The 20,236-nt window shown below is 45.6% G+C and overlaps 1 protein-coding gene across 1 annotated transcript in view; it reads left to right on the forward strand.

Moving 5' to 3' along the window:
* Nucleotides 1–20,236, forward strand: part of LOC115462762 — an 80,623-nt gene that overhangs the window by 14,626 nt on the left and 45,761 nt on the right. Inside the window, exons 3-4 of the mRNA XM_030192745.1 lie at nt 8,364–8,504; nt 15,002–15,052. Of these exons, the coding sequence (XP_030048605.1) occupies nt 8,364–8,504; nt 15,002–15,052 (192 nt within the window). The remainder of the gene's footprint in view (nt 1–8,363; nt 8,505–15,001; nt 15,053–20,236) is intronic.

Raw genomic sequence — 20,236 nt, forward strand, 5'->3', positions numbered from 1 at the left:
ATTCGACACTGCATTCCACTAAGGACCAGCTATAAAATAATTCCTCGTCTTGTTGTTTCCTGAACCAGCTGCTCCATGAAGGCAATTATTTATTTCATCTAGGAACTTTTCCTCCCTAGCATTTTCTTTTTTTTTTTTCTTTATAACACACCTCTTTAACAAAGCTTACAGTAACCACCCTCAATGATACAATTCATTCCCCAAATCACCCAAACACACCTAAAACATTTCTCACACAACCTACCCAACATCAGCCCATCTATCACCTCTCTTACCTCAGCTTATGATCAACTGTATTTAAATCCTGTACTGACTTTATCATAACCTTACTCAGACCACATTGAGCCTGCAAAAAGGTGGGATAATGTGGGGTACAAATGCAATAAATAAATACATTTAAATTTTTACAAGCGATAAAACAACTTGCTGGAAATACAGAGAAAGTAATATGTAGGAATTATTTCAGTCGGGTAATTCTATTCTCTTCCTTAGACCACTAAATAGGGAGAGTGAAACAAGATAAGGAGATCAATTAAACAGTAAACAGACAAAAGAAACCGTGGTATTAACCTGATTATCCCCAGATATTACTCGTCTAATTCATTATTCCACATTGATCATCTGGTTGGCTTCTTCAAGGCCAATACGGTGTACAGTCAAATCATTTAATTGAAAACATACTTATTGTCCAATATTAGTTAGAAATAATACATCTGATTACATTCTTTCTCTTTTAAAAACCAGAAGTTATTTAACAATACATATACTTAAGTCTCTAATTCAAATCCCACTGATTAAAGTAATCCCAGTTTTCACAGGCTTCACTCCTTTTAAAGTAATAATTTGAGGAAATATTTCTGAGGAAAACTTTAGGAGTCATACCTGGAACTCTGGGAAAAAAAATAATCTCGATATTAATTATTCAAAATTTCTGGTCTATTATCATAACCACTTCTTGCTCATGTAGAATCATTTGTTATATCAATTTTTTACTCTCAAAGGGTTCAGTTGAATTGTCCATGTAACTCTCTAATTATATCTGAAACAAAATTATTTACTGCCACCGTTAGGTCCCGAAGCGCCTTCCAGATGGTATTCAATGTAACCTCCATGGGAGCTAAAAACTCCAAGTTGATTTCTCTTAGGTGTTTAGGAGTGGTTCCGCCGATTCGGGTTCTACTGTAAATGTCCTCCGTTTCAGCATATGCCTCTAACTCACTCCTCCATTCCTTTGGACATGGTGGTTAAATAATTTGGGAGCAATGGAGTTGTTTTTTCCAGGTCCAAGAGCATCGACACTCCTTCGCCGGCGCTAATCAAAGGACTCGCCCACCCTTTCATCTGTGGGCAGTTCGTCGCGCAGCGGTCCCACACTTGCTGCTCAGGGGACAAAGCGCTGGCCATCGGCGGCTGACCGCTGGTTGTCCCCTTCCTCTCAGTTAAGGTAACTGCAATTGCAGAGAGGAAATTTACGTAAAGAAGACGAAACTTCAAAGGGCAGCTGGGCCGTTGGGCATACGAACTTCAGGTCGCCATCTTACCACTCTCCCAGTTTGGGACACTCTTTGTCTGGCTTCTCCTCAGAGGCCTGTCTGATATGGGTAACCCTTCAGCATAGCCCTTTGAGTCATAGGAGTGGCCTAGTGGTTAGGGTGGTGGACTCTGGTCCTGGGGAACTGAGGAACTGAGTTCGATTCCCACTTCAGGCACAGGCAGCTCCTTGTGACTCTGGGCAAGTCACTTAACCCTCCATTGCCCCATGTAAGCCGCATTGAGCCTGCCATGAGTGGGAAAGCGCAGGGTACAAATGTAACAAAAAGAAAATAGATACTATTGGACATTCTACATGGAATGTTGCTACTATTGGAGATTCTACATGGAATGTTGCTATTCCACTAGCAACATTCCATGTAGAAGGCTGCGCAGGCTTCTGTTTCTGTGAGTCTGACATCCTGCACGTACATGCAGGACGTCAGACTCACAGAAGCAGAAGCCTGCGCGGCCACATTGGTGATCTACAAGGGCCGACTTCTACATGGAATGTTGCTAGTGGAATAGCAACATTCCATGTAGAATCTCAAATAGTAGCAACAGTGGAGGAGTGGCCTAGTGGTTAGGGTGGTGGAGGAGTGGCCTAGTGGTTAGGGTGGAGGACTTTGGTCCTGGGGAACTGAGGAACTGAGTTCAATTCCCACTTCAGGCACAGGCAGCTCCTTGTGACTCTGGGCAAGTCACTTAACCCTCCATTGCCCCATATAAGCCACATTGAGCCTGCCATGAGTGGGAAAGCGCAGGGTACAAATGTAGCTAAAATAAAAAAATCAAAACACTCCCTAGCATTTTCTGATGTGGTATTTATCCAGTTAATACTGAAGTAATTTTACCCACTGGCTTTGCAGGTATTTGTAAGGGGGTGTTCACAGGGGTGGAACACAGGCAGGGCTCCCACTTACTTGAGTAACTTACACAGTACTGTAAATTATGCACATCCGTACTGCGTCTAGATGCCCACAACTATATCCGCTCTATTGGTGGCATTAAGTGCGGGCATTAATATGTTGGACACACTGATACCAGGTTACGCTTGTATTCTACTGCATAACAGAACTGGGATCATATGTGCCCATTTATCAATCTGTCAACTGGTTCCCAGTTAGCAAAGAACAGAATTTAAAATGAATTGTATAGTGCATAAGACAGTGGCATAGCGGGTGAGAGATCCAAGATGGCGTCGTTGTGAATTGCTACACCGGACGCCCTCAGATTCGAGCTGGGGAGGATTCCAGAACCCCATTGAGAAATGGGGAAGAGGCGAGGAAAAGTAAAGGGGCTTCCCTCAACCCCTGCTGGGACTCACCCTTCACAGCAGTCAACACTGGAACGATTTGGAGTGACGACCGGACCTGTTTTGACCTCTTCCCCTGCTATCAGTGCTGACCTGGTCGAGTCAGCCGGCAGTGTTTATCTGAGCCCTGTCGAATGTGCGGCTCCCCCACAGCCAGGAGGAGGAGGAGGCATGGTATCGGAGCCTGCCGTTCGACTCTCAGAAGAAGAGGAGCCAACTGAGCAGGGGGGGGGGGGGACCTGACTATGCCTGGTACAGAGGTGGAGAGAGGTCTGGTAGGACAACAATTTTCTAATTTTTCTACTATGATAGTTGATAATTTGAACCAAATCCTCAAAACCCCTTCCCTCCTGACTTTACATTGGGCTTAATAAGTAAACCAGCCGTAGTGACAATGGAGTCACTCTGGGATCTAAGATTCAACTTGCATTCTTCTTTGCAAACTCTGATTTCAAAAAATACGTTGGAAATTAAAGTTTTGTCTGAGACAATCCTGACCCAGGAACGAATAAACACCCAACAGTACTCTGAAGTTAAACAGATTGGGGAAAAGCTTTGTAAATTGGAAAATTTAAGCCAAGTCTCAATTAAGGAAAATAACTTTACCTTACGTAGGATAGAATATCTAGAAAACCAATCAAGGAAACAATTTCAGACTACCTAATTTTCCAAGATCTCCGTTGATATCAACTGTGGATATGGTTATAAGATATATGGTTGAGGTCCTGGGGATGTCGAGTGAATCACTGCCTCCTGTATATTTTCAGAATGTAAAATCTGGAAATGGAATAGATTGACCTCAAATGGGAGATGGTATGAACTTAACATCCTTTTTGGAATCGTCAATAGAAGTTATTACTCAAAGAAGTACTGCTGTAGTGACTTTTGCCCCTGGAGATGGATAAAGATGCCATTATGAGACTATTCTTCAGACATTTGGACTCGCTGTTCTTTGGTGCTAAGATAAGAATTTACCCAGATTTATCTAGGGAGACGCAGGAGAGGCGCAAGGCCTTTTTGGCATTGTGTCAACGGACTTTACCTTTAGGGGCTAATTTTGTCCTTAAATTTCCATGTATATGTCGACTATTATATCAATCAAAAAATTTTCAATTCTGAATGTGTGATTAACAGAAAGGGCACTGCATAAGGTAGCTTGGAGGAATGAAATAGGGTGGTGGCAATTGCCGTGTAGATTAGTCTAATTAAGTACATAAGTACATAAGTAGTGCCATACTGGGAAAGACCAAAGGTCCATCTAGCCCAGCATCCTGTCACCGACAGTGGCCAATCCAGGTCAAGGGCACCTGGCACGCTCCCCAAACGTAAAAACATTCCAGACAAGTTATACCTAAAAATGCGGAATTTTTCCAAGTCCATTTAATAGCGGTCTATGGACTTGTCCTTTAGGAATCTATCTAACCCCTTTTTAAACTCCGTCAAGCTAACCGCCCGTACCACGTTCTCCGGCAACGAATTCCAGAGTCTAATTACACGTTGGGTGAAGAAAAATTTTCTCCAATTCGTTTTAAATTTACCACACTGTAGCTTCAACTCATGCCCTCTAGTCCTAGTATTTTTGGATAGCGTGAACAGTCGCTTCACATCCACCCGATCCATTCCACTCATTATTTTATACACTTCTATCATATCTCCCCTCAGCCGTCTCTTCTCCAAGCTGAAAAGCCCTAGCCTTCTCAGCCTCTCTTCATAGGAAAGTCGTCCCATCCCCACTATCATTTTCGTCGCCCTTCGCTGTACGTTATCCAATTCTACTATATCTTTTTTGAGATACGGAGACCAGTACTGAACACAATACTCCAGGTGCGGTCGCACCATGGAGCGATACAACGGCATTATAACATCCGCACACCTGGACTCCATACCCTTCCTAATAACACCCAACATTCTATTCGCTTTCCTAGCCGCAGCAGCACACTGAGCAGAAGGTTTCAGCGTATCATCGACGACGACACCCAGATCCCTTTCTTGATCCGTAACTCATAACGCGGAACCTTGCAAGACGTAGCTATAATTCGGGTTCCTCTTACCCACATGCATCACTTTGCACTTGTCAACATTGAACTTCATCTGCCACTTGCACGCCCATTCTCCCAGTCTCGCAAGGTCCTCCTGTAATCGTTCACATTCCTCCTGCGACTTGACGACCCTGAATAATTTTGTGTCATCGGCGAATTTAATTACCTCACTAGTTATTCCCATCTCTAGGTCATTTATAAATACATTAAAAAGCAACGGACCCAGCACAGACCCCTGCGGGACCCCACTAACTACCCTCCTCCACTGAGAATACTGGCCACGCAATCCTACTCTCTGCTTCCTATCTTTCAACCAATTCTTAATCCATAATAATACCCTACCTCCGATTCCATGACTCTGCAATTTCTTCAGGAGTCTTTCGTGCGGCACTTTGTCAAACGCCTTCTGAAAATCCAGATATACAATATCAACCGGCTCCCCATTGTCCACATGTTTGCTTACCCCCTCAAAAAAATGCATTAGATTGGTGAGGCAAGACTTCCCTTCACTAAATTATATATATATATAATTATATATATATATATTATATAATTGTATAATTATATGATTTTATTTTATTTTTCTTTCTTGGATCTGGTAGGGTTCTTTCCCTATGTTGTGGTCGATGAGATTTAGATTATTTCACCGTATGTAAAGGGAACTATTTGAATGTAATATTACAAATTTCCATTTATTCATCTGTGCTTGAGTTGTATAAGTCATAAAAATTTAATAAATGAAAAAAAAAGACAGTGGCTCAGCCTGGGCCCCCCAAATTTGCTTTGGGCCCCTGATTGGCTGGTGGGGATCCCCAACCCCCACAAGCTGAAGATTTCATCCAGCGCTGATCTGCAGTGATGCTGCCACATTGCCTGCTCTGCTGTCTCTTCTCCTCACGTTGGACATGCTCAGTTTCAATAAAACAAGCATGCTGGACATGAGGGGAAGAGAGAGCAGGGCAATGCAGCGATGCTGGAGACCAGTGCTGGACGAAGTCTTCAGCTGTCAGGGGTTGGGGGACTCCCCCCCCCCACGCCAGGCAAGGTATTTGCAGTGGCGGTGCTTCAGCTGGTGGGGGTTGGGGACTCCCACCAGCCAAGATGTACAGCGGTGGCAGCGGAGGGGGGCGACGGCAGAGTGGTGACCAAAATGTGCCTCCTCACCTCCTGGCCCCCTCCTACCTCAAGGTCTGGCTACGCCCCTGGCCATAGGCGACCGGTATAAGAGGCTTGGGGAGGGTTACAAACAGCAGCAGGATGGCTCTTGGATCCGCAGTTTCTCATTTTCCGTCGCCGTCTTTGTTCTTTTCCGTTCTTGCTGCCTGCGTCCGTCGCGGTTTCTCCTCTTTCCCTCCCCCGCGCCTTCAGGGCTGCGCTGCATGATCGAGTCCTGTGCTGAGTGCTCCCGAGTCCCGCCTTTATCGCTAGCGGTACTGTAGTAAATAGCAATCGTCGTCATCTGCTTCGCCTCAGGCTCAGCCAGTCAGAGTTAGCCTTCCCTACAAGGGCTCCCGACTCGTCATGATGCAACTTCCTGCATAGGCGGGAACGCGCGGGCGGGACCATTACTGAGTAGGGAAGGCTCAAGGCTGGCTAAGAGTGGCTGTCTGAGGTGTTCCCACTTCCTTCCCAGACCAGAAAAGGAAATTGTGGCACGCAGCGCACGTTGGATTTCAGGAGAGGTAGGTGCTGACTCTGAGGCAGGTTTTAAGTCAAAATAAAAAAATAAATATTTAGTTTCATGCAGAATGCAGATCTCAGCCCATTTGAGTCTCTTAGTCTTACATAAACTAATGGGCTATAACTATAAGCCCCTAATGCAGTCCCCATTGGTTTTCTTTTTTTTAATTATTTATTTACATTTTCCAGTGCAAGCAGGCTGCTCTCCATAATGAAAGGTCCAGACCTGCTGTAAAATTTTGCATGTTAAAGGTAGGCGCTCACAGTCTGTAGCTTGCATTGGGTTTTCGGTAGCTGCTACAGGGATCAGTAAAAGGGATGCAAACCCCCTTTGTGTATTTCACACTAAGTAACGTTTGCTTTACACTGGCTACAACCAGTATAAAGCAAACATTGCCAGCATGGTAACCTTTGTGCATCGGGCCCTCAGTCAGCGGACACATATGCTACTGCTGGATGGACCGTCATTTACTACTATGTTACTATCCAGCTTATAATCGAAAGAGAAAAACGCCTATATTGTGACCCAAATCGGGAGATAGACGTTTATCTCCCCAAAACGAATAAATCGGTATAATCGAAAGCCGATTTTGGACGTTTTCAACTGCACTCTGTCGCGGATGCGGACAAAGTTGATGGGGGCGTGTCAGAGGTGTGGCGAAGGCGGAACTGGGGTGTGGTTATCGGCCGAACAGAGATGGGCGCATTTCACCGATAATGGAAAAAAAGTATGCGTTTTTAGCTAGAATTTAGGACACTTTTCCTGGACCCTGTTTTTTCACGAATAAGGCCCCAAAAAGTGCCCTAAATGACCAGATTACCCCCAGAGGGAATCGGGGATGACCTCCCCTGACTCCCCCAGTGGTCACTAACCCCCTCCCACCACAAAAAATGATGTTTCACAACTTTTTATTTTCACCATCAAATGTCATACCCACCTCCCTGGCAGCAGTATGCAGGTCCCTGGAGCAGTTGTTAGGGGGTGCAGTGGACTTCAGGCAGGTGGACCCAGGCCCATCCCCCCACCTGTTATACTTGTGCTGGTAAATGGGAGCCCTCCAAACCGCCCCCCAAACCCACTGTACCCACATGTAGGTGCCCCCCTTCACCCCTTAGGGCTATAGTAATGGTGTAGACTTGTGGGCGGTGGGTTTTGAGGGGGATTTGGGGGGGCTCAACACCTAAGGGAAGGGTGCTATGCACCTAGGAGCTCTTTTTACCTTTTTCTTTTTTGTAAAAGTGCCCCCTAGGGTGTCCGGTTGGTGTCCTGGCATGTGAGGGGGACCAGTGCACTACGAATCCTGGTCCCTCCCACGAACAAATGCCTTGGATTTATTCGTTTTTGAGCTGGGCACTTTCATTTTCCATTATCGCTGAAAAACAAAAACGCCCAGCTCACAAATTGTCGAATAAAACATGGACATCTATTTTTTGCGAAAATACGGTTCGGTCCGCCCCTTCACGGACCCGTTCTTGGAGATAAACGCCCATGGAGATTGAAGTTTTCGTTCGATTATGCCCCTCCACGCTTTCTTTAGAATCCAGCTGATGTGAATCCTAAGTCTGGCTACTTGGTGTTGCCGTTCGGCAATGACCAAAAGACGGCCCTACCCCAGAAGAGGCTGCACCTGTATATTGAACACAAATCCGCTGAGCCACTGGGCCATCCTTTACAATACATCAGTGCCAATGTTGGCTTCAGCCTGTCGAAGCTGCTAATCTATTGCTAAAATGCTCCCTAACCTACCCATTCGAGGTGCTCTTCATTATTAATCATTGATTTACATTTCTGTTTCCAGGTTTCATAAACCAAGTGACCCAAATAGAGCCACAAGAAACCAGCTCCAACAGAACATCAGAAGTGATTGTGATTCCAAGCGGGACAGACAGCGAGAGAGATTCGTTAGCCGAGGAGCTGCCTTCTACCAGTAATGAGCAAGGTAACATATAGTAACATAGTAGATGACGGCAGAAAAAGACCTGCACGGTCCATCCAGTCTGCCCAACAAGATAATTTCACGTGTGCAACTTTTTGTGCATACCTTACCTTGATTTGTATCTGCCATTGTCAGGGCACAGACCGTGTAAGTCTGCCCAGCACTATCCCCGCCTCCCACCACTGGCTCTGGCACAGACCCTATAAGTCTGCCCAGCACTATCCCCGCCTCCCAACCACCAGCCCCGCCTCCCACCACTGGCTCTGGCACAGACCCTATAAGTCTGCCCAGCACTATCCCCGCCTCCCAACCACCAGCCACGCCTCCCCCCACCAGCTCTGCCTCCACTGCATAGAATACAGCATTGCAAGTAACAAAACAGCTTCTGGAGCACTGACAAATACATTTTGAAAATAACCCTACCCCCTTCACAGACCCTCAAAAATTCCACCGGCCCTCACAGCTCCTCTTAGATCTTCTTCCCCCCCCCCCCCCCCCCCGACCCATCTCCTATCAAGAGATAATGCAAATCTACTTTGCTATTGCTTTTGAGAAACAGAGATAGGTGCTTCAGGGGGAACGGTCTTCAACTTTATTTTCATACCGTCTCCTGTGAACTAAGACAAGTGCAAAGTGATGCACGTGGGAAGGAGAAACCCGAATTACGGCTATGTCATGCAAGGTTCCGCTTTAGGAATTACGGACCAAGAAAGGGATCTGGGAGTCATCGTGGATAGAATGTTGAAATCTTCCGCTCAATGTGCTGCGGCGGCTAAGAAGGCGAACAGAATGTTGAGTATTATTAGAAAAGGGATGGAAAACAAGCATGAGGATGTTATAATGTGGTAGGTTTAAAAGAAATCGGAGAAAGTTTTTCTTTACTCGGCGTGTGGTTAGACTCTGGAACTCATTGCCGGAGAAGGTAGTGACGGCAGCTGGCCTTGCTGAGTTTAAAGGGGGTCTGGACAGATTCCTGAAGGAAAAGTCCATTGATGGTTATTAAATTTGGGTTTTTTGCCAGGTTCTTGGGGCCTGGATTGGCCGCTGTCGGAGACGGAGTGCTGGGCTTGATGGACCTTTGGTCTTTTCCCAGCGTGGCGGTGCTTATGTACTTATGTAAGATAAGCTCATGCCATGTGTCTTCATTTACTACTACTCCCTCCTTCCTTCCACTCCCATCCGTCCGAGTTCCATGGGCCCATTCTAGTCTGACGGCCCCACTCCCGTCCGAGTTCCACGCCTCCCATCTCCTCCGATTTCCGCCGCCCAGCGCCTCCCTCCCTCTGTCTCTGTGGCCTCCGAGTGCAAGGAGCATGCCCCAGCCCTTTGTAAGTGCCAGCTGTTATTTAAAATGTTTTACCTCCTACTCTGCCGGTTAACAATGAAGTCCAGCACCACGGACGCTGCTTCACACTGCCTTTGCTTTCTCTTCTGTTTCACCTGTTCCTCTGGTCTCGCCGTTCCGCAAACAGGGGCCATAATGCAACAAAACAAAACCTTTCAAAACTAAAACTTAGATGTTTTGAGCTAGACCTGTTTTTATAACAAATAAGACATAAAAAGGTGCCCTAAATAACCAGATGACCACTGGAGGGAATCAGGAATGACCTCCCCTTATTCTCCCAGTGGTCACTAAGGTGCAGTGCACTGCAGACAGGTGGACCCAGGCTCCTACCTCCCCGTACCTGTTACACTTGTGGAGGAAACTGTGAGCCCTCCAAAACTCACCAGAAACTCACTGTACCCACATATAGGTGCCCCCTTCACCTGTAAGGGCTATGGTTGGTGTACAGTTGGGGGTAGTGGGTTTTGGGGGGGCTCAGCACACAAGGAAGGGGAGCAACAGGGCCAGTCTTAGGGCGAGGCGACCGCATAGGCCCTCACGCTCAAGGGGGCCCCGCTTGGCGCGCCTGGTTGCCCCGCCCCGACCGCCCAAACTCCAGTCCCCCCCCCCCCCCAACCTCTGAATTTGAAGTTACCTCGTCGTCGATGTCGGAGCGGCCGGCAGGTAGCAGCAGCTGTGAAAAGCGTATGAGCTGCTGGGCGACGCTTCGGGGGCCTTCCTTTCCCTTCCCTCGTTCAGCTCTGGTCCCGCCCTTGTTTTGAGGGCGGGACCAGAGCTGAGCAAGGGAAGGGAAAGGAAGGCTCCAGAAGCGCCGCCCAGCAGCTCGCACGCTTTTCACGGCTGCTGCTACCTGCCACCTGCTCTGACATCGACGACGAGGTAACTTAAAATTCAGAGGGCAGGGGGCCTTGGAGCTGGTGGGTGGGAGGAAGAGAGAGAGAGACAGAGACCAGCCATCTGGCCTTGGAGCTGGGAGGGAGGGAGCTGGGGAGCCCTGGGGATGGCCCAGGAGCTCAGAGGGAGGAGTGGCCGGCCCTGGAGCTAGGGTGGGGGCAGGGCTAGGATGGGGCCCCATCAGATTAGTCTGCATAGGGCCCCACACTTTTTTTTTAGTTACATTTGTACCTCACACTTTCCCACTCATGGAAGGCTCAATGCAGCAGGCAATGGAGGGTTAAGTGACTTGCCCAGAGTCACAAGGAGCTGCCTGTGCCTGAAGTGGGAATCGAACTCAGTTCCTCAGGACCAAAGTCCACCACCCTAACCACTAGGCCACTCCTCCACTGGCTTAGACTGGCCCTGGGGAGCAATGGTCAGTTGTGTACCTGGGAGCATTTTATGAAGTCCACTGCAGTGCCCCCTAGGGTTCCCTATTGCTATCCTGGAATGTCAGGGGGACCAGTCTACTAAAAATGCTGGCTCCTCCCACATCCTAATGACTTGATTTTGTGCGTTTTGCACTTGGATGTTTTTTTTTTTTTTTAAAGGATCAAAAATCACAAAACGTTGTTCGAAACAGTATTTTCGAAAACAAAAGATAGACGTTTTTCTTTTTTGAAAATGACCTTCTTTCCTGTTCGGATTTTGGATTTTTTTTGCAAAACGTCCAAAGTCGGACTTAGACATCATATCGAAAATGCCCCTCCTAGGGACCTTTAGGAATGGGAAAACATTGTAAGTCATTTGTATCTTAACTTGGGAGCAATTTATGACTCCAATATATTATGGATAATCTGATGGTCAAGAGGTGAAGGAGACTATCACAGGGACGATAAACGTTAGTAAAGTAACGTATTCTCCTGTAATAATGAAGCTTTTTATGTATTCTTCTGATCCTTTTGTGTTCAGGATCCCAAATTCCCTATATAAGGAGCTGGCCTTTTTCCAGAATTCAGAAGTACATAAGTATTGCCATACTGGGGAAAACCAAAGGTCCACCAAGCCCAGCATCCTGTTTCCAACAGCGGCCAATCCAGGTCACAAATACCTGGCAAGATCCCCAAAAAGTACAAAACATTTTATGCTGCTTATCCCAGAAATAGTGGATTTTCCCCAAGTCCATTTAATAACGGTCTATGGACTTTTCCTTTAGGAAGCCATCCAAACCTTTTTTAAATTCTGCTAAGCTAACTGCCTTTACCACATTTTCTGGCAACGAATTCCAGAGATGAATTACACATTCTCCTTCAAAGGTAGTCAACTAACTCTACCCAGACCCATCCGCTCTAGCCTTCAGAAAATCTCTGAAAACCCACGTATTCAAGGAAGCTTACCCAAACGCCATGACCCAACCCTATTACCCATCTACTCATTACCTGATCCTGCAACAACGGCTGTGACTCAGGTCACACCTCCTCCAATCTTTCCCTATACTCACCCCGACCATATCCTCTGTTTATTTCTATCCACCTCCTCCTACCTCCTTTACCCTTCTCCTCATATCATCACCTATTTACACATCTCCGTTACTTTGCTAAGTTTAGCCTGCTTTTCTCTACACCTTGTTTTGTAATCCTATTACTATGTAAGCCGCATTGAACCTGCTATGAGTGGGAAAGTGCGGAGTACAAATGTAAACAAATAATAATAATAAACATTGAGTGAAGAAACATTTTTCCCGATTTGTTTTAAATTTACTACCTGGTTTGCCATTAAGCCTCGTATGTTCTCATATATCGATATATCAATAAACAATTGTTAAATTGAGCACAGGCCAGTGTTTTTTATTTACACCAAACCTTCTCCTCCTCTTCATCCTATAACCCACTCTCTCAACCAACCAACCCAGGCCTCCTTCTCCTCTTTTCCTGATATCACCGAAGAGGAAACCGCCCATCTCCTCTCCTCCTCGAAATCCACCACCTGTTCCTCAGACCCCATCCCCACCAACCTACTTAGCACCATCGTTCCTACTATCACCCCCACCATCTGTCATATCCTCAACCTCTCTCTCTCCACTGCAACTGTCCCGGACACCTTCAAGCATGCTGTGGTCACACCACTCCTCAAAAAACCATCACTTGACCCTACCTGTCCCTCCAACTACCGCCCCATTTCCCTCCTACCCTTCTTCTCCAAGATACTTGAATGCGCCGTTCACAGCTGCTGCATTGATTTTCTCTCCTCTCATGCCATCCTCGATCCGCTTCAATCCGGCTTTCGCCCCCTACACTCGACAGAAACGGCACTATCTAAAGTCTGCAATGACCTGTTCCTCGCCAAATCCAAAGGTCACTACTCCATCCTCATCCTCCTCGACCTATCCGCCGCTTTTGACACTGTCAATCACAACCTACTTCTTGACACACTGTCCTCTTTTGGGTTCCAGGGCTCTGTCCTCTCCTGGTTCTCCTCTTATCTCTCCCATCGTACCTTCAGAGTACACTCTCATGGATCTTCCTCCACCCCATCCCACTCTCTGTTGGAGTTCCTCAGGGATCTGTCCTTGGACCCCTTCTTTTTTCAATCTACACCTCTTCCCTGGGCTCGCTGATCTCATCTCATGGTCTCCAATATCATCTTTATGCTGACGACACCCAGCTTTATCTCTCCACACCAGACATCACTGCGGAAACCCAGGCCAAAGTATCGGCCTGCTTATCCAACATTGCTGCCTGGATGTCCAACCGCCACCTGAAACTGAACATGGCCAAGACCGAACTTATTGTCTTCCCACCCAAGCCCACTTCTCCTCTCCCTTTACTCTCTATCTCAGTCGATAACATCCTCATCGTCCCCGTCTCATCTGCCCGCAACCTCTGTGTCATCTTCGACTCTTCCCTCTCCTTCTCTGCGCATATCCAGCAGATAGCCAAGACCTGTCGCTTCTTCCTCTACAACATTAGCAAAATTCGCCCCTTCCTCTCTGAGCACACCACCCAAACTCTCATCCACTCTCTCATTACCTCTCGCCTTGACTACTGCAACCTACTCCTCACCGGCCTCCCACTTAGCCATCTATCCCCCTTCAGTCCGTTCAGAACTCTGCTGCACATCTTATCTTCCGCCTTGACCGATATACTCATATCACCCCTCTCCTCGTCACTTCACTGGCTTTCGATCAGATACTGCATACAGTTCAAGTTTCTCCTACTAACCTACAAATGCACTCGATCTGCAGCCCCTCCTTACCTCTCTACCCTCATCTCCCCTTACGTCCCTACCCGTAACCTCCGCACTCAAGACAAATCCCTCCTATCAGTACCCTTCTCCACCACCGCCAACTCCAGGCTCCACCCTTTCTGCCTCACCTCACCCCATGCTTGGAACAAACTCCCTGAGCCCATACGCCAGGCCCCCTCCCTGCCCATCTTCAAATCATTGCTCAAAGCCCACCTCTTCAATGTCGCCTTCGGCACCTAACCACTACACCTCTACTCAGGAAATGTAGACTACCCCAACTTGACATTTCGTCCTTTAGATTGTAATAGCTCCTTTGAGCAGGGACTATCCTTCTTTGTTAATTTGTACAGCGCTGCCTAACCCTAGTAGCGCTCTAGAAATGTTAAGTAGTAGTACTACTACTACTACTACTTAACATTTCTAGAGCGCTACTAGGGTTACGCAGCAGTAGTAGTATTAGCATTTGTATAGCGCTATCAGACGCACGCAGCGCTGAACACCTGACATACAGAGACAGTCCCTGCTCAATACAGCTTAAACCATTAATCCAGGTCTTCAACTGTCCTATGCAGGGCCACTGAGAGACACAGCTAGGCCTGGGGCAGGACCGGACCCGATCGCTGTGCATGCCCCCCTCCACACTTGAGCTGCTGCCACCATGCCCCCCCCACCCCCCCCCCCCCCCCCCGGCTACCGCTCTTGCATGCCTCCTTACCTTTCTGTCTCAGACTGCTGCTCCCTTGATCTGTCTGCTCCTGCTCCTGTGTGCTGGGAGTCAGGACTCGGATGATTGCATTAACAAAATATCGCATTATTGCAATCATCCGGGTCCTGGGCGGCAAGCAGGAGCAGAAGAGAAATACAGACCCGGAAGAAGGCAGGCAGGAGGAAGCATGCCAGCGCCAGGGTCAGGGACTTTTGCCCCCCTCAGAGGCACTGGTCCTATTTTATGTTGTTGTACCACATTTTGCATGACTTGATAAATATATTGTAATATTTGAATGGTAGTCTTACTTATCAACTCTCTCTCCAGAGCAAAGGTGTGAAGACCACCCGGATTGGCAGAGGTCACCCACGCCTCCAGGTAAGATTCCACAAATTTCCAGTAGTAGCAATGCCGGCTGCTTCCTATCTTCCCTTCCCTCTTTCTGACCAGTGCCAGACTCCTTCCTTTCTGTGGCTGGGTGGATGAGCTCTGCTAGCCACCTCATCTCTGCACCCTCCAGCTCTGCAAGCATTTTAAAACCTCAGTCTGGCACTTCCCCACTGCTGATCTCACTATATATGACAGCAGAAGTCTGGCAGTGATGACGCACCAGTTTGGAAAATTCTCATGTGCCTTAAAATTTGCCAGTGTGACTCAACAGAATATCACCACAGATTCATATTCAGATACCTTTATGGGCATGACAAGTAATACATTTAATGGTAGATGGAGAAACAAAAAAGAAAGAAGGAGATAATTTGTGAAGTAATAGTAAAATAAAGTTATGTACAGAGAAGCCAATAACAAGAGCAATTTCCAGGTTTTTTTTTTGGTTACATTTGTACCCTGCGCTTTCCCACTCATGGCAGGCTCAATGCGGCAATGGAGTGTTAAGTGACTTGCCCAGAGTCACAAGGAGCTGCGTGTGCCTGAAGTGGGAATCAAACTCAGTTCCTCAGGACCAAAGTCCACCACCCTAACCACTAGGCCACTCCTCCACTGTTGCTACTATTTGAGATTCTACATGGAATGTTGCTATTCCACTAGCAACATTCCACGTAGAAGTCGGCCCTTGCAGATCACCAATGTGGCCACGCAGGCTTCTGCTTCTGGACGTCAGACTCACAGAAACAGAAGCCTGCGCAGCCTTCTACATGGAATGTTGCTACTATTGGAGATTCTACATGGAATGTTGCTAGTGGAATAGCAACATTCCATGTAGAATCTCCAATAGTAGCAACATTCCATGTAGAAGGCTGTGCAGGCTTCTGCTTCTGTGAGTCTGACGTCCAGGACCGACTTCTACATGGAATGTTGCTAGTGGAATAGCAACATTCCATGTAGAATCTCCAATAGTAGCAACATTCCATGTAGAATCTCCAATAGTAGCAACATTCCATGTAGAAGGCTGCGCAGGCTTCTGTTTCTGTGAGTCTGACGTCCAGGACCGACTTCTACATGGAATGTTGCTAGTGGAATAGCAACATTCCATGTAGAATCTCCAATAGTAGCAACATTCCATGTAGAATCTCCAATAGTAGCAACATTCCATGTAGAAGGCTGCGCAGGCCTCTGTTTCTGTGAGTCTGACGTCCAGGACCGACTTCTACATGGAATGTTGCTAGTGGAATAGCTTGTGTACACAAACCAGGACTCTTAGCCACCAACTTCAAGAAAGTGCTAGCAAAACAGTTCACACCAGTATAATGTGGCGGATCTATAATTTATGTGTATAGAGTACCCTCAGATATAAACCACTGTAACTGCAGTCAATAATGCTGCTAAAAAGTGGCATAGCACTTCTTTCATTAGGTAACTCTAACTATTTTTTGGGAGAGCAACATATGCTCATTTTTTTATGCGTCCCAATCACCACAGTGCTATAAAATCACTTGTTACTTTTAAAATAGTATATACTAGGTGAAAACTGTGCACTTATCTTTTGAGTTCTTGCCTCCCAGGCAGAACTATCTTGCCTTGCTGAAACATTTATCAGTTGCCTTTCCCTGGAACTGCTAGTGGAATAGCAACATTCCATGTAGAATCTCAAATAGTAGCAACATTCCATGTAGAATCTCCAATAGTAGCAACATTCCAAGTAGAAGGCTGCACAGGCTTCTGTTTCTGTGAGTCTGGCGTCCAGGACCGACTTCTACATGGAATGTTGCTAGTGGAATAGCAACATTACTAGATAAATACTACAGCCTAAATTGTTAGTGTTGTGTTGGTATTGGCAGAGAAAGCCCTCAGAAACCGCTGGCAAAAAATGTCTGCGGTTTAGTGCAAGGTTATATATGATTCAATTCATAACTCATGCAGCGTTTCTATCATTGGGCAAAAAACTCTGTCACCACAGGGCTTTATATACACAAGCCTCAACTGAAATTATGCTGACTGACAGCAATGGTTTTAAATTATCAGGCCCCACTCATGACCCGAAACAAATCAGCAAAAAAAGACTTAGCTTTTGAACTGAAATCGAGCACTCGTCTTTGTCCGTTCGACGGGGATCACCGTTTCACCTAAGAACGCGGCTTCATCATGAACGGAGTGCTAATGTGCTGAAATCTGAAACAAACATTACATATAATCATAAATGTTGTCAAAGGAAAAAATATAAGAATATAAAACACAAAGAAAATCACACCACGGACAGACATACTGAATTGAAGGCGTGAACTTTTTCAAAATGGCGCCTCAGCGTTCACGTTCAGACAGCTGATTAAAATACTGTCGTCACCATGACGTGTTGAACGTCAGTAGAAATTGAACCAATCAATTGAATTGTTCAGCCCATTTGGCTCTAAAGTGTCCCATTCAAAAATCAGCTTTGCTTCTTTCCTTGCTAATGTTAGCTTGCGGTTACCACCTCGATGTGGCAGTTTGATCCAATCAATTGCGACGCATTGCAAATCCTCAAATTTATGTTTGTGCTGAATGCAATGTTCAACAATGGGTAGTGACTCTAATAGGCAGAAGACTTTTTTAGGGAACAGACAGGGAAGAGCAAACAGAAGAGGGAACACGGGACAACGGAACAGACCACGAACACGATCTCAGAAATAAATTCTGCTGTTATCAATCTATCTAACAGAATATTAACTCCTGTTGAAAAATCTGTACTATTAAAGGGTCTGTCTTATGTCCCCTCAACGCACTTCAATGATTTTCAGTTCCATGTTGACTTAGAGAAATTTATTAGAAAATTAGAAATCAAATTGTTCTTTGATAACCAGGAGGTCACATATGACAGAACCATCATTAAACCTAAGAGCATTTGGAGACCCCCCGTTTTACCAATTCCAGCACTGCATACATTCAAAACCATGATTCTCAACGATTTGGAGAAACACAAACGCAATAACAGTTTCTTGCATTCTAAAAAATTCAATACTACAAGAGAAGAAATGCAAGCACTTAAACTACTGAAAGATGACAATGGCATTATTATTAGGAAGGCAGACAAGGGCGGCGGCATTGTGGTACAAAACCGTAGTGACTATATTAATGAGGCTTTAAGACAATTGAATGATAGTAAATCTTACAAAAGGCTTATGCTGAATCCAACTCATAGACTTAAATCCCTCATCAACCGTATCACCACCAAAGCTTTGGAAGAAGGTTTTATCACCCCCAAAGATAAAAAATTTCTATGCCGCAGCTCTCCAACCATTCCAGTTATGTACTTCTTACCAAAAGTACATAAGAGTCTTACCAATCCACCAGGGAGACCCATTCTTTCGGGAAGAAATTCGGTTTTAGAACCATTATCCTCCTTCATTGACACTTTCTTAAGACCTGAAGTGTCCAAATATCCATCATACATCAGAGACACTACTCACTTTCTTGAAAAAATCGTGGAGTTTGAATCTGAATATCAAGATGCCCTTATGGTCACATTGGACGTGTGTTCATTATACACGTCCATTCCTCAGGATGAAGCATTGAACAACATCAGGAGTATTCTTGACAATAGAACAAGACCACATTGCATACCCACAGATTTTCTTTTCACGCTTGCAAGAATTGCAATGAAAGAGAATTACTTTCTTTTTCTGGACAAATTCTACCTGCAAACGAGCGGGGTAGCGATGGGGGCCACATTCGCCCCATCCATTGCCAATTTATACATGTCCCAGTTTGAGTCAACATGGATTGATAAATCTCCATTTCAGGAGGTCATTGCACAGTGGTGGAGATATATTGATGATATCTTCATGATATGGACAGGTACCGTGACAGACCTACACAAATTCATGATATGGCTCAACAGCTGTGATGACAATATTCAGTTCACTGAACAACATTCATTTGAATGCATCCATTATTTAGATGTAGAAGTTAACAGCACATCAGATGGATTTGTCACCAAAGTTTACAAAAAGGAGACAGACAAGAACACCTTTCTACACAGCTCTAGCTGTCACCCTACACATTTGAAAGAGAGCCTTCCTTTCTCACAAATGCTGAGGATCAGACGCATTTGTTCGGACTTCCACACTTTCAAAATTCAAGCCAACAACCTCATGTCAAATTTATTGGACAGAGGCTACGGCAGATCCATATTGAAGAAAGCATATCGGAGGGCAAGATACAACAACAGGAGTTTGCTTCTCTCTAAGCACATGAAACATCAAGAAGATGGTAAATTCACCATGGTAATGCAACATAGTGAGCACAGTGAATATCTAGCAACAATGATCAAAAAGAGATGGGAAATCATGAAGACCACACATACCTTTGAAAATTTAGACTTGCAGGTAGCCTTCTCGAGGACAAGAAATATCAAAGAGATCCTCAGTCCTGCAGATATTAGACTATCAATTCACAAAGATTCAACTAAAATACGTGGTCACTTTAAATGTGGCCACTGTCAGATCTGCAGTATCACCACTCAAACCAAACAAATTATGAATCCTAAGACCAAAAAAATCTATGATTTAATGCATTTCACCAATTGCCTTTCTGACCATGTAGTATATTGTCTGACGTGCCCCTGTAACAAAAAATATATAGGGATGACCACGAGACCTTTAAAGGTTAGAATTCTTGAACACCGGTCTAATCTCAGAAGGTCAGCGATCAAGGAACCCATTGTTGAACATTGCATTCAGCACAAACATAAATTTGAGGATTTGCAATGCGTCGCAATTGATTGGATCAAACTGCCACATCGAGGTGGTAACCGCAAGCTAACATTAGCAAGGAAAGAAGCAAAGCTGATTTTTGAATGGGACACTTTAGAGCCAAATGGGCTGAACAATTCAATTGATTGGTTCAATTTCTACTGACGTTCAACACGTCATGGTGACGACAGTATTTTAATCAGCTGTCTGAACGTGAACGCTGAGGCGCCATTTTGAAAAAGTTCACGCCTTCAATTCAGTATGTCTGTCCATGGTGTGATTTTCTTTGTGTTTTATATTCTTATATTTTTTCCTTTGACAACATTTATGATTATATGTAATGTTTGTTTCAGATTTCAGCACATTAGCACTCCGTTCCTGATGAAGCCGCGTTCTTAGGTGAAACGGTGATCCCCGTCGAACGGACAAAGACGAG

The sequence above is a fragment of the Microcaecilia unicolor genome, chromosome 2 (genome assembly GCF_901765095.1).
Source record: "Microcaecilia unicolor chromosome 2, aMicUni1.1, whole genome shotgun sequence".
Lineage (NCBI taxonomy): Eukaryota > Metazoa > Chordata > Amphibia > Gymnophiona > Siphonopidae > Microcaecilia > Microcaecilia unicolor.